A 24,574-nucleotide genomic window follows, 5' to 3' on the forward strand; every position below is an offset into this window, starting at 1 on the left:
GCACACAGGAACAGGAGTAGGAACCAAACACAACTCAGAAGAACGTTTTAAAGGACAAGTACGTAGTTAACATCTAACTCAGGATCTTATTTGGACAACTGTCAAAACTAAACCACCGGTCACGTGCTCACTGCGCAACGAGTGTGTCTTAAAGAGGCAGGCACATAAATCAGAGCCTTTTGATCACCTATGACATGGCAAGAGTCCCTGGTCACTGACGGGCACATAGTGTTTGTATATGCTCCGCCCCTTCCCTCGTCACTGACGGGCACATAGTGTTTGTATATGCTCCGCCCCTTCCCTCTTCACTGACGGGGCACGTAATGTTTGTATATGCTCCGCCCCTTCCCTTGTAGTGTGGCCACTATGAGAGCAAGATTAATAATAATTATTAACTACATACAGTATGTGTAAGCCACAGAACTGTAACATGGTTCCCCAATTTTTTGTTTCATTAAAATTAATTTTTTAATAGAATTAATAGAATTTTCATGTCAATAACATTTACAAAATCAATTATCTGAACTCAATTACAATTAAACTGGGATTACAACCGCAACAGATTGTTTTCAATTATAATTACATCATGCTTATAATTAATTAGCAGTTATGCAATTACAGTTATAATTTTCCCCAACCCTGCTTTTTAGTTTATGGACAGTTTTACACACACGTGTATATTTCATATTTTGGTTAAACATGAGTATAAGCGATAAAGTCCATCCATCGGAATAATAAACTATATTTTTGTGTAGGTGTGTGTGTTGATTGAACTCTCATCTGAGGTCAAGTCTCACACACATGAACAGGTGGAGTCTGATCCCTGGATCAGAAGATGAGCCACTACCACCTAACCTTTATTTTTAATAATTTTAAAAGGATTTCATATTTCCAACCAGTATTAAATAGATCTAAGCATGATTTTTCCTCAGTGAAACGTTACGTTGTGGATTCTATTCATTACATAATCGTATAAACACACTGTCCCGTTAATCCCAGATGGAAGCTAATATCATATGAACATTAGGGATGAGTCGTACCGTTTGTAGGCCAGTATGTTGTCGTCCCTGGTGCAGCATTCGTCTGCTCCTGCTGCGTAATAATCCCAGGTGGACTTGGAGAGATGCTCCTTTGCATACTCCTCAAAGTCAGTCAGACAAACCATCGCCATCTCAGCGCAGTGACCTTCTCTGTGTGGGACAGACATTACACAGGTTTAAAGTCATTCCACCATAGCTTCTACACGAGAGGAAGTCATGTTAGGCTGAAATATCAGCACTGGTGTGATTGGGTCGTAGATGGTGGGAAACCATGAAGTAGAGCAAGATGAGGGGGGCGTTGTGCGCCCAGCAGGATACCAAGTGTAGCGACGAGGTGAAGTTACTTATGTACTTTTATAAATTAAAAAGGAGGGATGCACCGAAATGAAAATTTGTGGCCGAAGCCGAATAAAATATAAACGCTTAGCCGAATACCAAATATCAAATATCAAATGCAGTTGTTAAGTTTTTCACTATTTTTTTTAATATTGCATAAATAGCCTAGAATACATTTTTTAGAGATGTTTTTTAAAGAAATTAAATGTTTATTGAATATTTTGACATTTTTTAAATATTCCAGTAGCCGTTGCGTTTCATAAAAAGCACAACAAAGTTTTTCATTTATATTAGCCCTTCAAATGAAACAAAAAATGCATTCCAAAAAAAAAAAACTGAAGTGCATTAAAGGGGAGGTATGATGAAAAAAATTACTTTATATAGGTTTTGCTACAGTGATAAACATTCCTTTAGCCTCATTCTGTGGGACAAAGTTGAAAAAGTTCAGTTTCCTCCCTCCCTTGTTATTCCACATTTTGTAAAAAATCAGCTCCAAAAGGACGAGTTGAATTTTGCCCACGTTGGCAAGTGACGTAACCGAACACGCCTCCTAGAATGTGAGCTCCTCCCTCTCCAACTATCCAACAGCTAAAACAAACACTGCAATTTAATATAAAATATATATTATACTTTATTGCCATATATGTAAATGCAAACTGCACTACTGGACGTCCAAACTGCAATACTTTTTCTGCTGCTGATCGTGTTGGGAGTCACTGCTTGGAGCCACAGACCCATTGTTCACACACATCAGCTGTTAGCACTCTGTGCTAATGCTACACCAGCCTATGCGGTGAGATCCGTCATTGCTTGTGAATTGAGTAGGAAATGATGGGGATATTTACGGATTCGTGGCTCACAGCGCTAACAACGGACTCGATTGTGGAATTGGATGGGTTACAACTTTTACGACGGAGAGAGGTAAGCTGAAAGGAGAGAGTCTGGCTGTGTTTGTGTGCGGAAAGGAGGAGCTGCTGCTGCTGCTCCTGCTTCTGAAGCAACACGCGGGCACTTTTCTGACTCAAAATCACTGCCTGTTGTTTGATTGCGTCATTGCATCACACGCTACTATTTGGCCTTCCTTTTAACTCAATCCACCGAAGGCTGAATGTGGCTATATTTGCACCAAATATTCGGTGCATCCCAATTAAAAAGGAAAAATTGTGATTGTTAACAGACTGGCAGCGCTTAGTTAAATTCAAAACACATTTTGTTGTATTGGTTTAATGGACCAGTATTCTGCTCTTTTTCACCCATCTCCATTTGTTCTAAGAACCCCAGTAACACAGTATTTGAGGTTTGTTTTCCCAAACTCACCTATTTTCCAGGGTCACTTTCATGACACTTCTAAAATCAGGCTATTTTGGGGCCTTCGTACATATGCATGAGTGGGTGTGTCTGTAGACGCTGACTTCATGCCTCGCTCTTGGAGAGGGCTTGGCTTGCACTATTATTATACTGCGTCTATGTTTGGTGTGTGGGATTCCAACAGCTTTACAGCGGTTGTCTTTTGCTATCCACACACTGCACATTACAATAAAATACATGGATATTTAAACAGCTATTGTGATTGTGAGTCCGACAAATGCTGCTTCAGGTTGTGTTTATCACGGCAGCAGCAGGGGAGTCCGTCAGCTGTTTCAAACACTCACCAGAGTGTTAAGCTGCTTCGTTGCTTCCTGCTCCTCCTCATCTCTCCTGACCACAGGAATAGTCCATTTAAAGGTGCAGTCTCCAACTCTTATAAATGTGACTTTTTGTCATATTTGCTAAAGCTGTCACTATGTAAGGACAGCTTTACATCAAACTAGTAGTTTGTGTAAAAAAAAAAAAAAACAGACTCATTGAGCCCCGCCCCCTGCTACTCCTGCAGCCTTTGGCAGATTGCCAGAATGCACCGCGAACGAGCAAAAAGAACCAATCAGAGCCAGGATTGTGTTTGATGGGCTGTCTGACAGCTGTTGCTCACAGTTCCCGCCCCTTTCCCGGAGCTAGTGCGCCGTCTTTTTTACAGTGTATGGTCTGGAGGACTGGAAGATGGAATTGGTGACTTTTCTGGTTGAAAGGTAATCACTGCTGTTTGATTTACATTATGTTTGATTTGTAATTGTTACACTAGAACTCTGTAGTGCATGTGTTGTTCATGTGCGTGCAGCAGCCTCCGTGTGGGTGCTGTAAGTGACAGTGTTGTTGCTGCTGCACATTGTGCACATTGAGAGAGAGAAGCGCTGCAGTAATATGCTTTTAACAGTGCATGTTATATTACTGTGATGTTGCTGTCGGACGTTAGCTTGTTAGCTCCTCTGAAAGTGGGAAGGGAGGGGGAGAGAGGGATCTGATAGTTTGGACTGCACCTTTAAGGTGATAAACGCATTGTGTCACAAACAATTCAAATCATGTCCAAGGCGATACGAGGCGATAAAACGGTTACTAAAAATTGAACTGATTGTGAGCGATCACACTGCGGATTTTGGATTATCTATATACTGGATTTTCTTTATACTGGGATATCTATATACTGGGTTATCTATAAACTGCGTAATTTATACAATGGGTTATCTATATACTAGATTATCTGAACCTAAATATATTATCTGTGGATAAAGGGACTAGTGGTTAAGGGAGTAGGCTTGTACCGGAAGCTCACTGGTTCTAATCTCCCTGGTCCATCACTTTGGGATGTTGATCAGTCCCTTATATTAACCCTTACTGCTCCCTGGGTGATACTCCGTGGCTGCCCACTGCTCCTCAGGGAGGGGTTAAATACAAGAACACATTTTGTGTATGTAGCTTTACATATATGACAATAAAGTATAATATATAATAGTGATCGACCGATTAATCAGCCAGCCGATTTAATCTGCCGATTTTTGCGTGTTTTACGTGTATCAGCATCGGCCAATGCGCACTGCTGCGTTCGCCGATCCACTTTATATACAGAGCGGCTGCCACAGGCTGCCCCGCATTGCTGGAGACAGAGGTTGCAGAGTGCAGAGTACAGAGCCCCTCCCCCCACTTGCAGAGCGTGAAGGAAGCTCATCAACCCCAACGGCAAGTTTTAAACTTTCAAAGCATCTTTTAACTTAACTGATGTTGTTCCGTGGTTCCGTGTTGTTGTCGCAGTTGTATTTAACGAGCAGCTGGCTGGAGGTTTTGCGTGTGTGTGTTTCTCTCTCCCTCTCTGCTTCTCACTCAGGGATACAAACATTACAGCGATATGAGAGGGCTGCGCTGAGAAGGGAGTTTTTAAAACTTTGAGAAACAGTTTTATACATGTTTGAATATTTATTCTTGTTAATGTTGATGCAATTTAGAACAGAAACTTGAACAGTTTGTTGCTTAATACGCATCCGACATCACGTTATTTTCCTCTGCTAATTTATGTTCAGGGGTTGTGTTGTAATGGACTACTATTCATGGTTTCTTTTTGTGTTTAATACTATAATTATATATCTTAATACTCAATAATCATGTTAATAAAATATATCTCGAGTCAGGCCAACTTTTGTCAAAGCTATTTTCAGGACAAGGAGATGTCTCACGCTATTTTTTACTTGTTCTTGTTCTGCATCAACTGTTTTTATTATTTGTTAAATATTTTTTACTTGGTGTTTTTCTACCTCACTTTTGTTAATTTCAATAAATGTTCCTTTTTTAAAAAAATTGAGACTTGTACCTTTTGTTTTCATCACTGTGTAATTGTTATGATGTAAATTGAGGGAGCAAAAATAGTATCGTCTCCAAATATCGGATCAAGAAAATCGGCAGTCCGTATCAGTCATCGGCTAAGGCTGATGGATGTTTTAGCTGTGAGATAGTTTGAGAGGGAGGAGCTCACATTCTTATAGGGTAGCAGAAGCCAGGATTGTCAGGAGGAGGAGTTTTCGTGATGTGACGTCAGCATTGTTTGGAATAACTGCGTCTAAAATAACGGCGTTATGTAACGGCATTTTTTTTTCAGTAACGGGGTAATCTAGCAAATTACTTTTTATGCCGTTATAATGCCGTTATCGTTACTGAAAGCTAAATGCGGTGCGTTACATGTATTGATTGAATAAACTGTTATACTTACTCAGCTGTAGTGAGGAGGTGGGTTAAAAACAAGGTGAGCGATTATGATTGGCTTAGGCGGAGTCATGTTTCATGGTAGCCAATCAGAGCCAGTGTTTTTACACTGTGCCAGCACGAGGAGGTGGGTTAGTGTGCCACAGACACACACACACACACACACACTACAAATTTGATGAATCAGCAGTGATGGCGAGCGTGGAGCAGTCTGATGAAAAGTTGACATTTTTAAGTTGACGATACAAACACTACTTTAAATTAATTATGGTCAAAGACAAGAACGTACATGTGAAGTGTTCATTATATCCAGGAGAGAAAACTTTGTCCACATCTGTTGTAAGCAACTCAAATGTAATGAAGCACCTCACAACAACACACGCATCTAAAAAATCTGAATTATTTGACATAGAGCAACTTTTTTTTTTTTTTTTTTTTAACAGTAACGCAAATAGTTACTTTCCTTGGTAATAGTTACTTTTATTATAGAGTAATTCAGTTACTAACGCAGTTACTTTTTGGCACAAGTAGTGAGTAACTATAACTGATTACTTTTTTAAAGGAACGTTCCCAACACTGGACGTCAGAATGCGGAAAAAATCCAACTCACCCATTTGGAGCTGACTTATTACAAAATGTGGAATAACAAGAGAGGGAGGAAACCGAACTTTTTCAACTTTGGTCCTCTGAATGAGCCTGGAGGAATGTATATCACTGCCCTACACTAACTTTTCCAGTGGTAGCACTGGTGCAACTAACTTTCTCAGTTGGTCGTACTAGCGCAGAATTTGGTCGCACCCTTTTTTTTCAAGCCATGCATGCTGATGAATAGTTGACTTAACTGGCTGTACTTGAATTAAGTTAACAGTAGCATAACCAACTTAGCATCTGCATTGCTTCACCCCATGGAATTAAATTCAGAGGTTCCAGTTCTTATAGTGGGGTCTCCTAACCCTATTTCCCTTCGACAGAGGTCTGCAACCTTTACTCTCAAAGGAGCCATTTTGCCTCATCTCACCTGGATTAAAGTCCTCCTGGAGCCAAAAAAATACCTTCTCAGTGAAGACAATACAGTCTATTAAATTATATACAGGTAAAATTATATAGAATATGTTTGATTTGATTTGACTTGATTTTCATTGATCATGTAAATGGGAACTTGAAAACAATTTAAAATAAAATAAAGCAGTATTTCGCATCTTCAAATTCTTACGCATCTCAGTTTACATGATGTTATATAAAGAATATTCTTTTTTTATTTAGAAGGCTACAAAAAGTAACTTGAATTTGATAACACATGATCATGTCTGTAGATGTTGCAGGAGGTGAAGTAGGAAGGTGCTGAGTCATAGCACAACGTGAATTATTTTAGGTTAACAAATTGTTATATCTTGATTTTATTTGTCATTATTCATTAATAGCCTCTGTAAAAAAAAAAAATACATTATTTTCAATCGTTTTTTTTAAAGCTATAGGAAGTCATTGCATAAGAGTCAAAGAGCCACAATAGGCCCCAGAATCGTAGGTTGCAGACCCCTGCCCTGAGAGAAACACAGCTGAACATCTGGCCTGGCGTCATAGTCCATCAGTTCTAGTCCCTCCCTGCTGGTTCTGATGAGGTTCTCCTCTTTGGTGTGGAATCGTGTATGCCGTGTTTCTCCCCAGTGTTGGCGCAGCAGCAGCTGTGTGTTTCACCCTGATTCACAGGAGGAAGACTCAACAGGACGAGGAAGCTTCCTCCTTTTGGATTTTCACTCGCACTCGCACAGATGCAACCACATGAAATTTTTACTCGCACACACTGAAAAAATAGTCGCATTAGCGAACAATTTACTCGCAGTCTCGAGCCCTGATACTGCCTGTTTAAAGGGGAGGCGTCTCGTATTGTGAATGCACCGCTACACTGCACTGCCCTCCGGTGGATATGGTAGGAAACTACCCACATTGAACCAACGTGAATATATTACAATACTTCCAGTTGTTCCAGGAGAATGACCTAATAACTTAATAATAAATGTTCTCACTCTTTGTTATTTGGAGCAGTACAAACACAGTGAAGCTAAATGTGATGAAATATTGATTTGCTCTAGAATAAAATATTGTGTCCCGATCATTCAAACAGCACCAAAACACTCAGACTGATGGAAGGTTACAATACTCACTGATTACAAATGTTCATTTTCTCTCTGCAGAACTCCTTAATTCTCTTCCAGACTCATAACCTGTAAACAGACCACAGGGATTATACTGTATATCTATAAAAGCAAGAAAGTTCTGCATGAGTGCGTGTGTGCGCGTGTGTGTGTGTGGAGTGCCGAATATCTCCCCGACTCGGTGTCTGTTCGACCTGAAACTTTGTGAACAGCTTCCAAATACCCCAAATGTGTGCATCTATTATTTTGGACTTATTTGGTGTTTTAAAAATGTTTATTTCAATTTTATTTTGCCCAGACGGCACATTCAGCTTTGCCCAGAAGTTAAACCTATAGCTTTTGACCTCAGTGTGAGGAGGCGCTAGCACATCTATTTCACTGCACAGCTCCACTCTGGTGCGTGCCAGAGCCAATCACGCACACCCACGCACGCACGCGCACACACACGCACACACACACACACACACACACACACACACACACACACACACACACACACACACACACACACACACACACACACACACACACACACACACACAACATGCCCCCACCACACATAAGGTATTTATAATAAAAATATACTAAATGAGTAAAATAAAACAATAAACTAAACTCTATTTATATAAAAAGTACGCAAAACTACAACAGAAATGCACAAAAATATACAAGGCTCCAAAAACACACAAAATGACTCCAAAAAACATATATTAGAGAAAAATATACCAAACGACAACAAAAATATGAAAATGACTCAAAATACACAAAACTAAATATTTATACAAAAAATACTCAAAATGACAATAGAAATGTACAAAATTAAACTACACTAAAAAGATACAACACACACAAAATGACGTGTGTGTGTGTTGATGTCTGTAGGTGAATGTGTGTGTGTGTGTGTTGATGTCTGTAGGTGAATGTGTGTGTGTGTGTGTGTGTGTGTGTGTTGATGTCTGTAGGTGAGTGTGTGTGTGTGTGTGTGTGTTGATGTCTGTAGGTGAATGTGTGTGTGTGTGTTGATGTCTGTAGGTGAATGTGTGTGTGTGTGCTGATGTCTGTAGGTGAATGTGTGTGTGTGTGTTGATGTCTGTAGGTGAATGTGTGTGTGTGTGTTGATGTCTGTAGGTGAACGTGTGTGTGTGTGTTGATGTCTGTAGGTGAACGTGTGTGTGTGTGTTGATGTCTGTAGGTGAACGTGTGTGTGTGTGTTGATGTCTGTAGGTGAACGTGTGTGTGTGTGTTGATGTCTGTAGGTGAACGTGTGTGTGTGTGTTGATGTCTGTAGGTGAACGTGTGTGTGTGTGTGTTGATGTCTGTAGGTGAACTTGTGTGTGTGTGTTAATGTCTGTAGGTGAACTTGTGTGTGTGTGTTAATGTCTGTAGGTGAACTTGTGTGTGTGTGTTAATGTCTGTAGGTGAACGTGTGTGTGTTGATGTCTGTAGGTTAATGTGTGTGTGTGTGTGTTGATGTCTGTAGGTGAATGTGTGTGTGTTTGTTGATGTCTGTAGGTGAACGTGTGTGTGTGTTGATGTCTGTAGGTGAACGTGTGTGTGTTGATGTCTGTAGGTTAATGTGTGTGTGTTGATGTCTGTAGGTGAATGTGTGTGTGTGTTGATGTCTGTAGGTGAATGTGTGTGTGTGTGTTGATGTCTGTAGGTGAATGTGTGTGTGTGTGTTGATGCCTGTAGGTGAACGTGTGTGTGTGTGTTGATGTCTGTAGGTGAACGTGTGTGTGTGTGTTGATGTCTGTAGGTGAACGTGTGTGTTTGTGTTGATGTCTGTAGGTGAACGTGTGTGTGTGTTGATGTCTGTAGGTGAACGTGTGTGTGTGTGTTGATGTCTGTAGGTGAACGTGTGTGTGTGTGTTGATGTCTGTAGGTGAACGTGTGTGTGTGTTGATGTCTGTAGGTGAACGTGTGTGTGTGTGTTGATGTCTGTAGGTGAACGTGTGTGTGTGTGTTGATGTCTGTAGGTGAACGTGTGTGTGTGTGTTGATGTCTGTAGGTGAACGTGTGTGTGTGTTGATGTCTGTAGGTGAACGTGTGTGTGTGTTGATGTCTGTAGGTTAATGGCTGATGGCTGCACATTGTTCTGCTTGTTTTCCAGAATTCCTGGTGTTTGAGGCTAAGCTGAGTGTGTCCTGAATCATGATGTTAGTGAAGCAAACACATGCTGACTGTGTGTGTGTGTGTGTGTGTGTGTGTGTGTGTGTGTGTGTGTGTGTGTGTGTGTGTGTGTGTGTGTGTGTGTGTGTGTGTGTGTGTGTGTGTGTGTGTGTGTGTGTGTGTGTGTGTGTGTGTGTGTGTGTGTGTGTGTGTGTGTGTGTGTGTGTGTGTGTGTGTGTGTAAAAAGCAGTAAATAAAGAAATGAGAGGCTTACCTTGATCTGAGCTGTTTGCAGGCCTCCACTTCACGTTGAGCTCCTCTCATGTGAGGGTCATGTCAGAGGGCACCCCCCCAGTCACAGCATTAGGCCCCGCCCCCACTGCCTCATCACCAGTGAAGCCTTTGGTCAGCAATCCACGCTCAGTCCTCTTTGTGCCAAAACGACCAAAAGCAAAGCAGGACAATTGTGTGAATGTTTCCTTTCTCCTGCTTTTCATCCTTTATCTGTTCAAACACAAACAATGGATTTATATAATCATGTCCCATATTTACTTTTACAAACTGTTCCACACTTCAATTATGAATCCATACCAACATACACAGGCGTTTTTATCTCATAAACTAACATTAGGTCATCATTCATCTCCAATACAGGATTTAGTTTATAGGTTTTTATTTAACAGCAGAAAACTACATATAGATATTACATTGTAACGTATCTATTAGTTTTTTATTTATTTACCATTAATATGAGAAAAGTGTTCATATCACCCTCAGAAAGAACTGGTTCCCAAAGATTACATTCAGATTCACTGTTTCATTCTATTTCCACTATGGTGGTAGTATTTTACTTTATTGATCACTTACAGTGTGAAAGTGGACCCTGTTGTGTGTTTTTGTGGGGTTAACGCTGTCTATGACTCACAGTGTTTTGGATCAGGGGGTGAATCATTCATAGGTTAAATATAAATATATATTTTAAAATTTCAAAAAGCAAAACTGAGTGAAGTTAAAAAAATAAGGAATATTAAAAACAAACCACCGGCTGTTGATGAAATGAATGGAAACCTCCTGAAGGTGGCGTTGGATTTTGCGGCACCAGCCATTTGTCATATAAGAAATCTAAGCCAAAATTATTCCTCTACTAAAAAACAAGAAGAAACCCTTTTCTGGTCAAAATAGTCGTTTAATAAGTTTACGCACAGCAATTGGTGAAGTCATGGAAAATATTGTGTATGCACAAGTGAACAGTTATTTTAGCAACAACGAACTGTTTATTCCTAATCAGCACGCTTATAGAAAGGGGAATTCAACTGCAACAGCTCTGACCACAATGACTGATGACAGGCTGACAGACACTGAAGAAAAGAGGTTAGCGGGCAGCATAATGCTAGATTTCTCTGCAGCTTTCACTATAATAGACCATAAAATACTCATTAAGAAATTGACTGCTTATGGATTTGATGATTTTGCTACTACATGGTTTAATAGCTACTGAACAGGGAGAACTCAGACCGTTTTCTTCAATGGTTGTTATTCCAACATCGGAAGTTTGGCATGCGGAGTACCACAGGGTAGTTGTCTTGGTCCTTTATTATATTATATATTTACTAATAATCTACCACTAGCTCTTACAAAAGCAAAAATGGTTATGTATGCAGACGACTCGACAATGTATAAAACAGCTGCTACTACAGAAGAGCTGAAAACTGTCCTGCAGTCAGAGTTAAATGCTGTTGTTGAATGGATCAATACAAACAAACTAGTTTTAAATATATCAAAGACGTACTGTACGATAATAGGTTCGCATCATTCTATCAGTCTGAATCCTTTATTACATCTTAAAATACAGGATAGTCCAATTACACAACTCCATGAGACAAAGCTTCTGGGAATAACAATTGATAATAAATGATCGTGGTCAAAACATATATGGGGTATGTGTGCCAAAATGGGAAGAGTGATCACTATGATTAAGAGATATGCATATTTTTTGACAAGAAAAGCCATAAAAGTGATTGTACAAGCTCTAATATTATCCAACCTTGACTATTGCCCCACTGTATGTTCCAATACCACCGCTGACAATATCGAAAAACTACAAGTCATACAAAATCGAGCAGCACGATTAGTACTTTATTGTGACTATTACACCAGCACTAAATGAATGCATCAGGAACTAAACTGGTTATTGGTACAGGATAGGCTTCTATATTCATTATTATGTGACGCTCTACCAAAATATAATGTTCAGCTTTAACATACATAATTATGCAACCAGACACGCTTCTGCAAATAAATGCGTATTACCTAAAGTAGCGACAAATCACATAAAAAGAACATTTGTTCTGATGGAAAACCATTTTAGATTAAAATTTGAATAAATCGCACCATAAAAACTTAGTAGGTTAGACGTGAATTTAAAGTCGTTCCAGAGTGAAGTCTGTACCTTTGTGATTGAATTGTTTTATTGTGATTTAGTTATGTTTTTATAATGTCTAAGTGAATTTGATGCTTATTTTACGAATGGGATTGTAGTATCTTGACTGTTAGATACACCAGGCCATATTTTTATATTACTTGTACATTACATGATAATGTTGATAACTGTTGTTCAAGTAAAGTATTTTCTGTAATTGTATATTTTGTATTTTTCTACAGACCCCAGAAAGAATAGCAGCAGCTTTCACTGTGGCTAATGGGGATCCTAATAAATAAACTAAAAAAAACTGTCTAATGGGACCAGTTTTGTCTTGTGAACACGTGAAATACAATTAAAAAAATTGTGTTTCACAAGTTGGGACGGAATAATAGTTATATTATATCATATTGGTATTTATGCTAACATTTATTTCACAAACCGTGTGACAAATGTTAAAGTATGGTGGCTGGGAAGTGTCAGGTGAATGCATTTACAGAAATGAACACTTCCGTTGTGGCCGGTTTGCATTCGTGTTGTGACCTGTTTGCATTTGTGTTCGTTTCTGTAAATGCATTCACCTGACACTTCCCAGCCACCGTATTAAAGGGGACAAATTGAGAAAAATCTACTTTTGCAGTTTTTTTGATCACATATGAGGTAAAGTGAATGTCCACCAGCACACAAAATATGAAATATAACCATCCAATCATTTGTGGTCTGTGTAAGTCTTATAACATAAGAAAAAATTTCTACATTTGTGATGTCACAAGTAAAAGTGTTGCCAGATCAGATCATCTTAGAGCCCGTCCGTTCCAATGAAAACAGCCCACACAACTGAACCAGGAATCTGGCAACACCGTGTCTGTGACACAAAGCGACCGCTGCGGCTGCACAAAACAGTCGACTATCACCTCAAGGAGACCATTGTCTGCAATGCAGGGTGGAGCAAAGGTGGGCTGTGCGGCACTGCCACCATTGGACCAGACCAAACCTATCTGCCCAACAAAGGGTGCAGGATGTTGGATGCCTCTCTAGTTAAAGTACACAGGGCAATGGCAGTGCAGGTGCACCTGGCTAATACAGGGTCCATATTGGCACTGTATGAGCGGCGGCTGGCAGGTGAGCTGGGGGCCGGATATGATAGGCGTATTGTATCTGAACTACAACTTGTTTCATCTGTCTTGTTTTCTTGTCATTTTATGTTTTTCCAGTCATTTTGCATATTATGCCATTTTGTGTGTGAGTTTGTTGTTACTTAGTGTTTTTTATTTTTTTATTATTATTATTGTTTCTGAGATTTCAAAGTCTTGTTTTGTATATTTTTCTATCATCCTGTGTTTTCATGTTGTTTTTGTTTTGTTCTTTCAAATTGTGTGCTTTTTCACCGTCTGGGGATTTTCTTCATATAAAAAGACATTCAGATTTTTATGTTATCGAAAATTGCACATACATTTGTAACAAATGGTGTTGTCAATAATGCTACTGAGGGGTATTCCATAAAGGAGGGTTAACAAACTCTGAGTCTATCCATAAACTTTGGGTCAATATACCCAGCGATGGGAAACTCTGTGTATCTGATTGCATTACAGCTGGTATGAAGTGGGTTAATCAACCCTGAGTATGTAAACCTTGGGTGATAAAAAGCCATCATCAATGGATCAGAGATTACTCGAGCTACCATGACAACCAAACGGAAGAGAGTGATTTATTCACCCTAATGGGTGAAATAAGCCGGTGTTTGAGGAATATGAGCCTGTTCTAAAGGTGCGTTCAGTCTTCAGTGACAATAGTGGCTTAAATCACCTGTAATTAGTCACACTTTTTGGTCGCTTCATCACTTTATTGCTTCACTAACGTGACGAGCGGTGAATAATATGAATAAAATGTGTCTGAGGAGACGTGTCAGCAGCATAGGATGTCTGCATAGAGAGTCCTCCTGTTACACTGGATATTAAGACAGTAAATGCCGCTTGATATCGCATCATTTATATTGATTGATTGATTTTAATGTAACATTGTCACCAGTCATCTCAGCGTCCCAAAAAATGTCATAAAAAAACACTGAAGCAGGACATGAACCCGCAACCCAATGCTTCCAAGAGCAGCGTCACAATTCACTGCGCCATCATACCTTCAAAGATGTGCAATCTACAGATTTAGTGATATAACAATATAAAACAACAATTAAGCCTGAAAAGTGGATTTATTTAAATTATCATCTCCTCCTTTATATTATCCACAGGTTTGTATCCAGAGAACTTTACTACAGATGTCAGTAGATGTTTTAATGCAGATCGACTTTCACTTAATGATCTGTATCTACAATGTTAGAAAGAAAACTACCGTTTAAAAAAAAAAAAAAAAAGCAACACAACATTAGTAATGATGTGAGCACGTCTGTGGTGTGTGATGTTACTAATGTGTTTCAGAGAAAAGTGTTAAGGTTCATTAAAGTGTTCAGGTGGGCGGAGCCAGGTAGAAACCCAGGGTTTCTTTGATAAAACCTGCCAGCGACCAGGTTTAGTTCACGGACAATGTTGCCATGGTAACATACTCAGAGAAGAACATACCTCGCGTTTAGGAATGAGATACTCAGAGTTTCCCTCATTTGAGCCTGAACATACTCAGAGTTTGAACATAACCCGCTTTATGGAATACCCCTCTGGTGTTATAACTTCCACAATAACATATACAAGGAGAGTCTAGTTTTATAGAGAGGAGGCATTAATTTAATATAATAAAATATAAGGTATTGTATAAATAGCCACCCAGGCTGAGTTATCTGGTTGTTGTGAGGTTAGGAAGCAAAATAAATAACTATTGATCCATCATGTAGTCTGATAGACTTCTCAGACAACCCTGCTCCTACTTCCTGGCTATTTCCTTCTTGGACAACTTCCTTTTCCAGAAAGTTTTCAAAGCTGTCGTCCTGCTGCTGAATTTCTTTTTCTGCTGCCATGTTTTACAAAGCCAGAGTGGGACTAATGTACCTAGAAACAGCCTGGGCACTAGCATAGCCCACTGGACCTATGCTGAGTTTGCTCGCTGCTTTCAAATAAATCCCAAGATCTCTTTTTTTTTTATCTGTAAAAAAAAAGTGTAAACTTAAGAAGGGTAAATTATTTAATGAAGAGCAAACTTTTTTTTTTATGTAACACAGATGAGGCTTTAATATTCAAAGGTAAAACAAGTAACACACAATATTTACAGTTATACTTATAGAACGTAAACAATTACACAAAATAAATCAACTGTATAATCAAACTGCCCAACTCTAAAACTTCTGCCAAAATCTGGTGTGTTGACCTGCAATGGACTGGGGACCTGTCCAGGGTGTACCCCCGCCTAGCGCCCAATGAGAGCCGGAGATTAGCACCGGCAGACTCCCGCGACCCAGACAAACAGGAATAAGTGGGTCTGAAAATGGATGGATGTTGTGTTGACTTACAAAACTCGAACAACACTTCAAACTTAAACTACACCTAAACCTAAAAAATAAAGAACTATCAAGAAATTATTTACGACAAACATCACATTAGAAATGATTTTCTTATGTGTGGACTCTCTTGTGGACTTCTGTTTAAAACATTTTCTTTCTCAAACATCACATTTGAATGGTTCCTCTTTGTGCATTCTCACATGTGACTGTAGGTTAGCCTGACAGGTAAAACATTTTCTAAAAACATCACAATTAAATGGTCTCTCTCCTGTGTGGATTCTCATGTGTTGATTAAGGTCAGACTTTTGGCTAAAACATTTACTACAAACATCACATTTGAATGGTTTCTCTCCTGTGTGGATTCTCACGTGTCTATCAAGGTCAAACTTCCGAATAAAACATTTACTACAAACATCACATTTGAATGGTTTCTCTCCTGTGTGGATTCTCATGTGTTTATTAAGGGTAGCCTTATGGGTAAAACATTTACTACAAACATCACATTTGAATGGTTTCTCTCCTGTGTGAATTCTCGTGTGTCTACCAAGGTCAGACTTTCGAATGAAACCTTTACTACAAACGTCACATTTAAATGGTTTCTCTCCTGTGTGGATTCCCATGTGTAACTGCAGGTGATTCCTTTGAATAAAACATTTACTACAAATATCACATTTGAATGGTTTCTCTCCTGTGTGGATTCCCATGTGTAACTGCAGGTGATTCCTTTGAATAAAACATTTACTACAAACGTCACATTTAAATGGTTTCTCTCCTGTGTGGATTCCCATGTGTAACTGCAGGTGATTCCTTTGAATAAAACATTTACTACAAATATCACATTTGAATGGTTTCTCTCCTGTGTGGATTCTCATGTGTAACTGCAGGTGATACTTCTGAATAAAACATTTACTACAAACATCACATTTAAATGGTTTCTCTCCTGTGTGGATTCTCATGTGTAACTGCAGGTGATACTTCTGAAAAAAACATTTACTACAAATATCACATTTGAATGGTTTCTCTCCTGTGTGGATTCGCAGTTTTGAAGCTGCACTCAGTGATGCTTTCTCACCACTCACACATTCAGATGTTATTTTTACCTGAACCTTCGTTTTTGAGCAAATCTGTTGAAAAGAACTAATCTGTGTTTTGGAAGCTTTACATCCCATTTCAGCTTTTTTACTCGAGTCAGACATCTTTTTCTTTTTCCTGGTGGAGTCAAAGTCAGCTTTAGCTACAGTTTCAGACTCTGACGGAGGTTTCTGCCAACAGTCATCTTCATCATCCTCGTTACTGTTTTCTGTCTGAGATGAGTGTGTTTCTGTTCCATCAGGACCTTGTAGAACTAAACTGCTTGGATCTGGGTTCTGGGCTGCTTCTGGTCCTTTGCTGTTAATTCCCACACTTTGTATTTTCATTAATTCATTTAAACTACAGGTTGAAGGTTCCTCCTTCATGTTGATTTCTGTTAGTTGTCTCCAGTGTAGCTGAGAGGCCTGAGGCTTCTCCTCTTCATCTTCACATTTCACAGGACAAGCAGCACTGTTTGTCTCCTGCTGCACACAAAGCTGCTTTTCCTCCTGACCTTCACTGAACATCTCTGGTTCCTCCTTTATGTGGAGATGCTCTGGGACATTCTTCCTCTCACTGTAAACACAATCAGTGACTGACGGCTGCTGGAGCTGTAATCTGTGCAGCTGAACTTTGGGCATGAAGGCAGCCAGCACAAGTTTTTCTGTTTCATCTGTATTTGGAACAGATTGGGAACATAATTGTCTACTGGTGTTATGGTGGAGACTCTTGTCAGGAAGGATCATTTTCATTTCACCATCCACTGGAACTTCTTGCACTCCATGTTCAGTCTTGATGGTTTGTAACAGAGTCTTTTCTTGTTCTGTTGCTCTGCATATTTCTATTGCTCTGTAGAACGTTAGACGTCTTTCCTGTAACAGTCTCTTTTTTAGGTGAGAGTCTGTGATGCTTAACATCAGCTTATCTCTGAGCATGTCATTCTCACTTATTCCAAACTCACAGTGTTTGCTTTTGTGTCTCAGCTCTGTTATGAATGTGTTTACTGATGTCCCTGCTGTCCTCTGATGGGACCAATATTGAAGTCGTTCAAAGACAACATTTCTCTGTGGACTGCAGTGATCTTTAAAGGCTTGAAGAACATCCTCCATTGTCAGCTCATCTCCCTCACCTCTAACCGTCAGTGTGTTGAACACTTCCAGTGCATCCTCACCGATGGTGTGGAGTAAAATGTCAATCTTTCCTTGTTCATCTTTCTCCCCTGAGGCCGCTATATACCGCCGAAAGCTTTGTTCCCAGCTGCACCAGTTGTCAGCAGGGTTAGCGGTGAGAGACAGTGGTGACGGTGCTTTGAACTGCTCCATTTCCTCCCCTTTTTCTACTCTTTACGTTTCTATCCTGTAGCGTCTCGGTGGTGCTAGCTCCTCTGCTAGCTCGGTTAGCATTCTGCTCCAGCCTCTCTGTGTCTAAAACTCCGTCTTCTGACACCGTGTTGTGCTCTCTTACTTTCCACTGGAGCTTTAAGGCGCTATTATTGTGTGACCTGACTCCGTCTGTAGGCTGGATAATAATAATAATTATTATAATAATAATAATAACATTTATTGTTAGACTCACAGAGACACTTATTTCCCTTCCGCTGTTTCTTCTTCTACTGCTCTAACTATGAACTCAGCGTTTCTTCTTCTTCGTTTATTTAATGGCAGGTTACAAACGTAATTTAAAGTGGTCCGTACCACCACCTACTGTACCGGAGGATGTAGAGTTCGCTTATATGTCACCATTCACATAAAAATAATAATAATAAACTAAATCCTATAAGATATCTCTATATCTTTTTAGTGTTCTATCACAACTTTCTGTGTTTTCTTGATTCCTTCTCCTGTTGTTCCAAGTAATCCCTCAATGCTCCATTTCCTCCCTGCTTCTCTTATCTTAAAAGTCGCTCCAGAGTGAAGTCTGTACCTTTGTGATTGAATTGTTTTATTGTGATTTAGTTATGTTTTTATAATGTCTAAGTGAATTTGATGCTTATTTTACAAACACTTCTGTTGTAGCCATTTTGCATTCGTGTTGTGTCCTTTTTGCATTTGTGTTCATTTCTTTAAACGCATTCACCTGACATTTCCCGGCCACCGGGTTTCCGCAACGGAAGTGTTTCTGACGGACCGGTATTACAGACGGACACGTTTCTGGCGGATGTTTTTAACCCACCAGAACAGTTAAGAACAAGAAGAAGACATCGAAACGCGTATGAAAGTAAGTGAAAGTTGATTAGGATACTCTTATATTTTTCATATCAGGCTATCATATCATAATACCCGTCCGACTGTCCGACTGTAATACCAGTCTGTCGGAAACACTTCCGTTGTGACCTGTTTGCATTTGTGTTCGTTTCTGTAAATGCATTCACCTGACACTTCCCAGCCACCGTATTAAAGGGGACAAATTGAGAAAAATCTACTTTTGCAGTTTTTTTGATCACATATGAGGTAAAGTGAATGTCCACCAGCACACAAAATATGAAATGTAACCATCCAGTCATTTGTGGTCTGTGTAAGTCTTATAACATGAGAAAAAATTTCTACATTTGTGACGTCACAAGTAAAAGTGTTGCCAGATCAGATCATCTTAGAGCCCGTCCGTTCCAATGAAAACAGCCCACACAACTGAACCAGGAATCTGGCAACACCGTGTCTGTGACACAAAGCGACCGCTGCGGCTGCACAAAACAGTCGACTATCACCTCAAGTAGACCATTGTCTGCAATGCAGGGTGGAGAAAAGGTGGGCTGTGCGGCACTGCCACCATTGGACCAGACCAAACCTATCTGCCCAACAAAGGGGTGCAGGATGTTGGATGCCTCTCTAGTTAAGGTACACAGGGCAATGGCAGTGCAGGTGCACCTGGCTAATACAGGGTCCATATTGGCACTGTATGAGCGGCGGCTGGCAGGTGAGCTGGGGGCCGGATATGATAGGCGTATTGTATCTGAACTACAACTTGTTTCATCTGTCTTGTTTTCTTGTCATTTTATGTTTTTTCAGTCATTTTGCATATTATGCCATTTTGTGTGTGAGTTTGTTGTTACTTAGTGTTTTTTTTTTTTTTAATTATTATTATTGTTTGTGAGATTTCAAAGTCTTTTGTATATTTTTCTATCATCCTGTGTTTTCATGTTGTTTTTGTTTTGTTCTTTCAAATTGTGTTCTTTTTCACAGTCTGGGGATTTTCTTCATATAAAAAGACATTCAGATTTTTATGTTATCGAAAGGGAGAAAATTGCACATACATTTTTAACAAATGGTGTTGTCGATAATGCTACTGAGGGGTATTCCATAAAGGAGGGTTAACAAACTCTGAGTCTATCCATAAACTCTGGGTCAACATACCCAGCTATGGGAAACTCTGTGTATCTGATTCCATTACAGTTGGTATGAAGTGGGTCAATCAACCCTGAGTATGTAAACCTTGGGTTACTTACGTGCACACGCGCGATAAAAAGCCATCATCAATGGATCAGAGATTACTCGAGCTACCATGACAACCAAACGGAAGAGAGTGATTTATTCACCCTAATGGGTAAAATAAGCCGGTGTTTGAGGAATATGAGCCTGTTCTAAAGGTGTGTTCAGTCTTCAGTGACAATAATGGCTTAAATCACCCATATTTAGTCACACTTTTTGGTCGCTTCATCACTTTATTGCTTCAGTGATGTGACGAGTGGTGAATAATATGAATAAAATGTGTCTGAGGAGACGTGGCAGCAGCATAGGATGTCTGCATAGAGAGTCCTCCTGTTACACTGGATATTAAGACGGTAAATGCCGCTTGATATCGCATCATTTATATTGATTGATTGATTTTAATGTAACATTGTCACCAGTCATCTCAGCGTCCCAAAAAAGTCATAAAAAAACACTGAAGTAGGACGTGAACCCGCAACCTAGTGCTTCCAAGAGCAGCATCACAATTCACTTCCTTTTCCAGAAAGTTTTCAAAGCTGTCGTCCTGCTGCTGAATTTCTTTTTCTGCTGCCATGTTTTACAAAGCCAGAGTGGGACTAATGTACCTAGAAACAGCCTGGGCACTAGCATAGCCCACTGGACCTATGCTGAGTTTGCTCACTGCTTTCAAATAAATCCCAAGATCTCTTTTTTTTTTATCTGTAAAAAAAAATTGTAAACTTAAGAAGGGTAAATTATTTAATGAAGAGCAAACTTTTTTTTTATGTAACACAGATGAGGCTTTAATATTCAAAGGTAAAACAAGTAACACACAATATTTACAGTTATACTTATAGAACGTAAACAATTACACACAAAAAATCAACTGTATAATCAAACTGACCAACTCTAAAACTTCTGCCAAAATCTGGTGTGTTGACCTGCAATGGACTGGGGACCTGTCCAGGGTGTACCCCCGTCTAGCGCCCAATGAGAGCCGGAGATTAGCACCGGCAGACTCCCGCCACCCTGACAAACAGGAATAAGTGGGTCTGAAAATGGATGGATGTTGTGTTGACTTACAAAACTCGAACAACACTTCAAACTTAAACTACACCTAAACCTAAAAAATAAAGAACTATCAAGAAATTATTTACAACAAACATCACATTAGAAATGATTTTCTTATGTGTGGACTTCTGTTTAAAACATTTTCTTTCTCAAACATCACATTTGATTGGTTCCTCTTTGTGCATTCTCACATGTGACTGTAGGTTAGCCTGACAGGTAAAACATTTTCTAAAAACATCACAATTAAATGGTGTCTGTCCTGTGTGGATTCTCATGTGTTGATTAAGGTCAGACTTTTGGCTAAAACATTTACTACAAACATCACATTTGAATGGTTTCTCTCCTGTGTGGATTCTCATGTGTCTATCAAGGTCAAACTTTCGAATAAAACATTTACTACAAACATCACATTTGAATGGTTTCTCTCCTGTGTGGATTCTCATGTGTTTATTAAGGGTAGCCTTATGGGTAAAACATTTACTACAAACATCACATTTGAATGGTTTCTCTCCTGTGTGAATTCTCGTGTGTCTACCAAGGTCAGACTTTCGAATGAAACGTTTACTACAAACGTCACATTTAAATGGTTTCTCTCCTGTGTGGATTCCCATGTGTAACTGCAGGTGATTCCTTTGAATAAAACATTTACTACAAACATCACATTTGAATGGTTTCTCTCCTGTGTGGATTCTCATGTGTAACTGCAGGTGATACTTCTGAATAAAACATTTACTACAAACGTCACATTTATATGGTTTCTCTCCTGTGTGGATTCTCATGTGTAACTGCAGGTGATACTTCTGAAAAAAACATTTACTACAAAAATCACACTTAAATGGTTTCTCTCCTGTGTGGATTCGCAGTTTTGAAGCTGCACTCAGTGATGCTTTCTCACCACTCACACATTCAGATGTTGATTTTACCTGAACCTTCGTTTTTGAACAAATCTGTTGAAATGAACTAATCTGTGTTTTGGAAGCTTTACATCCCATTTCAGCTTTTTTACTCGAGTCAGACATCTTTTTCTTTTTCCTGGTGGAGTCAAAGTCAGCTTTAGCTACAGTTTCAGACTCTGACAGAGGTTTCTGCCAACAGTCATCTTCATCATCCTCGTTACTGTTTTCTGTCTGAGACGAGTGTGTTTCTGTTCCATCAGGACCTTGTAGAACTAAACTGCTTGGATCTGGGTTCTGGGCTGCTTCTGTTCCTTTGCTGTTCATTCCCACACTTTGTATTTTCATTAATTCATTTAAACTACAGGTTGAAGGTTCCTCCTTCATGTTGATTTCTGTTAGTTGTCTCCAGTGTAGCTGAGAGGCCTGAGGCTTCTCCTCCCCATCTTCACATTTCACAGGACAAGCAGCACTGTTTGTCTCCTGCTGCACACAAAGCTGCTTTTCCTCCTGACCTTCACTGAGCATCTCTGGTTCCTCCTTTATGTGGAGATGCTCTGGGACATTCTTCCTCTCACTGTAAACACAATCAGTGACTGACGGCTGCTGGAGCTGTAATCTGTGCAGCTGAACTTTGGGCATGAAGGCAGCCAGCACAAGTTTTTCTGTTTGATCTGTATTTGGAACAGATTGGGAACATAATTGTCTACTGGTGTTATGGTGGAGACTCTTGTCAGGAAGGATCATTTTCATTTCACCATCCACTGGAACTTCTTGCACTCCATGTTCAGTCCTGATGGTTTGTAACAGAGTCTTTTCTTGTTCTGTTGCTCTGCATATTTCTATTGCTCTGTAGAACGTTAGACGTCTTTCCTGTAACAGTCTCTTTTTTAGGTGAGAGTCTGTGATGCTTAACATCAGCTTATCTCTGAGCATGTCATTCTCACTTATTCCAAACTCACAGTGTTTGCTTTTGTGTCTCAGCTCTGTTATGAATGTGTTTACTGATGTCCCTGCTGTCCTCTGATGGGACCAATATTGAAGTCGTTCAAAGACAACATTTCTCTGTGGACTGCAGTGATCTTTAAAGGCTTGAAGAACATCCTCCATTGTCAGCTCATCTCCCTCACCTCTAACCGTCAGTGTGTTGAACACTTCCAGTGCATCCTCACCGATGGTGTGGAGTAAAATGTCAATCTTTCCTTGTTCATCTTTCTCCCCTGAGGCCGCTATATACCGCCGAAAGCTTTGTTCCCAGCTGCACCAGTTGTCAGCAGGGTTAGCGGTGAGAGACAGTGGTGACGGTGCTTTGAACTGCTCCATTTCCTCCCCTTTTTCTACTCTTTACGTTTCTATCCTGTAGCGTCTCGGTGGTGCTAGCTCCTCTGCTAGCTCGGTTAGCATTCTGCTCCAGCCTCTGTGTGTCTAAAACTCCGTCTTCTGACACCGTGTTGTGCTCTGTTACTTTCCACTGGAGCTTTAAGGCGCTATTATTGTGTGACCTGACTCCGTCTGTAGGATGGATATTAATAATAATAATAACATTTATTGTTAGACTCACAGAGACACTTGTTTCCTTTCGCTGTTTCTTCTTCTACTGCTCTAACTCTGAACTCAGCGTTTCTTCTTCTTCGTTTATTTAATGGCAGGTTACAAACACAACTTAAAGTGGTCCGTACCACCACCTACTGTACCGGAGGATGTAGAGTGCGCTTATATGTCACAATTCACATAAAAATAATGATAATAAACTAAATCCTATAAGATATCTCTATATCTTTTTAGTGTTTTATCACAACTTTCTGTGTTTTCTTGATTCCTTCTCCTGTTGTTCCAAGTAATCCCTCAATGCTCCATTTCCTCCCTGCTTCTCTTATCTTTTGATTTAGCCTTAACCTTTCTTGTCTATATTTTGTGCAATGAAACATAATGTGTTTAACATTTTCTGTGACTTTTCATTCCACACATTCATCTGTTTCCCTTTTACCGAACAACAACATCGTTTATTCAACCCTGTATGATCAAACTCATTTTAGTTCAAATGGTCTCCTCTCTTCTATTTTTCCTATTCACACCATGTGCATTCATAGATTTCTGTAAAATTTAGTACTTCCTTCCCCTTTTATTCCTGCCCCATCCAGTGGCGGAGCCAGAACGTTGCTAATGGGTGGGCCTAGAAAAATCAGGATGAGCCTGATTATTTTTAAAGCTGATATGACATGTACTGTATGTTAACGATTTATGATAGGCTGTATTCAAATCTGCTGGGCCACTGTAAATTAGCGTCCGGTACAAATAATATACCTTTAAGTGGATATACAGTAGAGACTGCTACTCCACAACTGGACTTCTGTTCTGTTAAATGTCACAGTTAAAACGCAAAGGGAAAAAAGAGGGAGAGAATGAGTTTATGTAGACTATTTGATCAAGCTTTATTGTATCAGAGGAAGAAACACACAAGCACTCATATCCTTCTCCACGTTTGTCTCTTTTTTCCTTTAAAACACTTCAGCTGAACTTCTTTTCAAATTCAAACACATTAACAATTTACATTTTGTGCATAAATCCTGC

General features: G+C 39.6%; 2 protein-coding genes across 2 annotated transcripts in view; both read right to left on the reverse strand.

The window, feature by feature from the left end:
• hao2 (hydroxyacid oxidase 2 (long chain)) overlaps positions 1-9,994 on the reverse strand; it is a 28,100-nt gene extending 18,106 nt beyond the window's left edge. Inside the window, exons 1-3 of the mRNA XM_028436433.1 lie at positions 9,978-9,994; positions 7,604-7,663; positions 1,041-1,190 (exon numbers count right to left, since the gene is read on the reverse strand). Of these exons, the coding sequence (XP_028292234.1) occupies positions 1,041-1,190; positions 7,604-7,620 (167 nt within the window). The 5' untranslated portion in view covers positions 7,621-7,663; positions 9,978-9,994. The remainder of the gene's footprint in view (positions 1-1,040; positions 1,191-7,603; positions 7,664-9,977) is intronic.
• Positions 9,995-10,023: 29 nt separating this feature from the next.
• Positions 10,024-23,577, reverse strand: LOC114455709 (uncharacterized). Its single transcript, XM_028437090.1, has 3 exons — positions 23,506-23,577; positions 17,061-18,136; positions 10,024-10,131 (listed from the first exon to the last, which is right to left on the reverse strand). Exons 2-3 carry the CDS (start codon positions 17,955-17,957, stop codon positions 10,024-10,026), a joined length of 1,005 nt encoding a protein of 334 aa, XP_028292891.1. The 5' UTR covers positions 17,958-18,136; positions 23,506-23,577.
• Between the last annotated feature and the right edge of the window lie 997 nt (positions 23,578-24,574).

This window comes from Gouania willdenowi, chromosome 21 (assembly GCF_900634775.1).
Source record: "Gouania willdenowi chromosome 21, fGouWil2.1, whole genome shotgun sequence".
Taxonomy (NCBI): Eukaryota; Metazoa; Chordata; class Actinopteri; order Blenniiformes; family Gobiesocidae; genus Gouania; species Gouania willdenowi.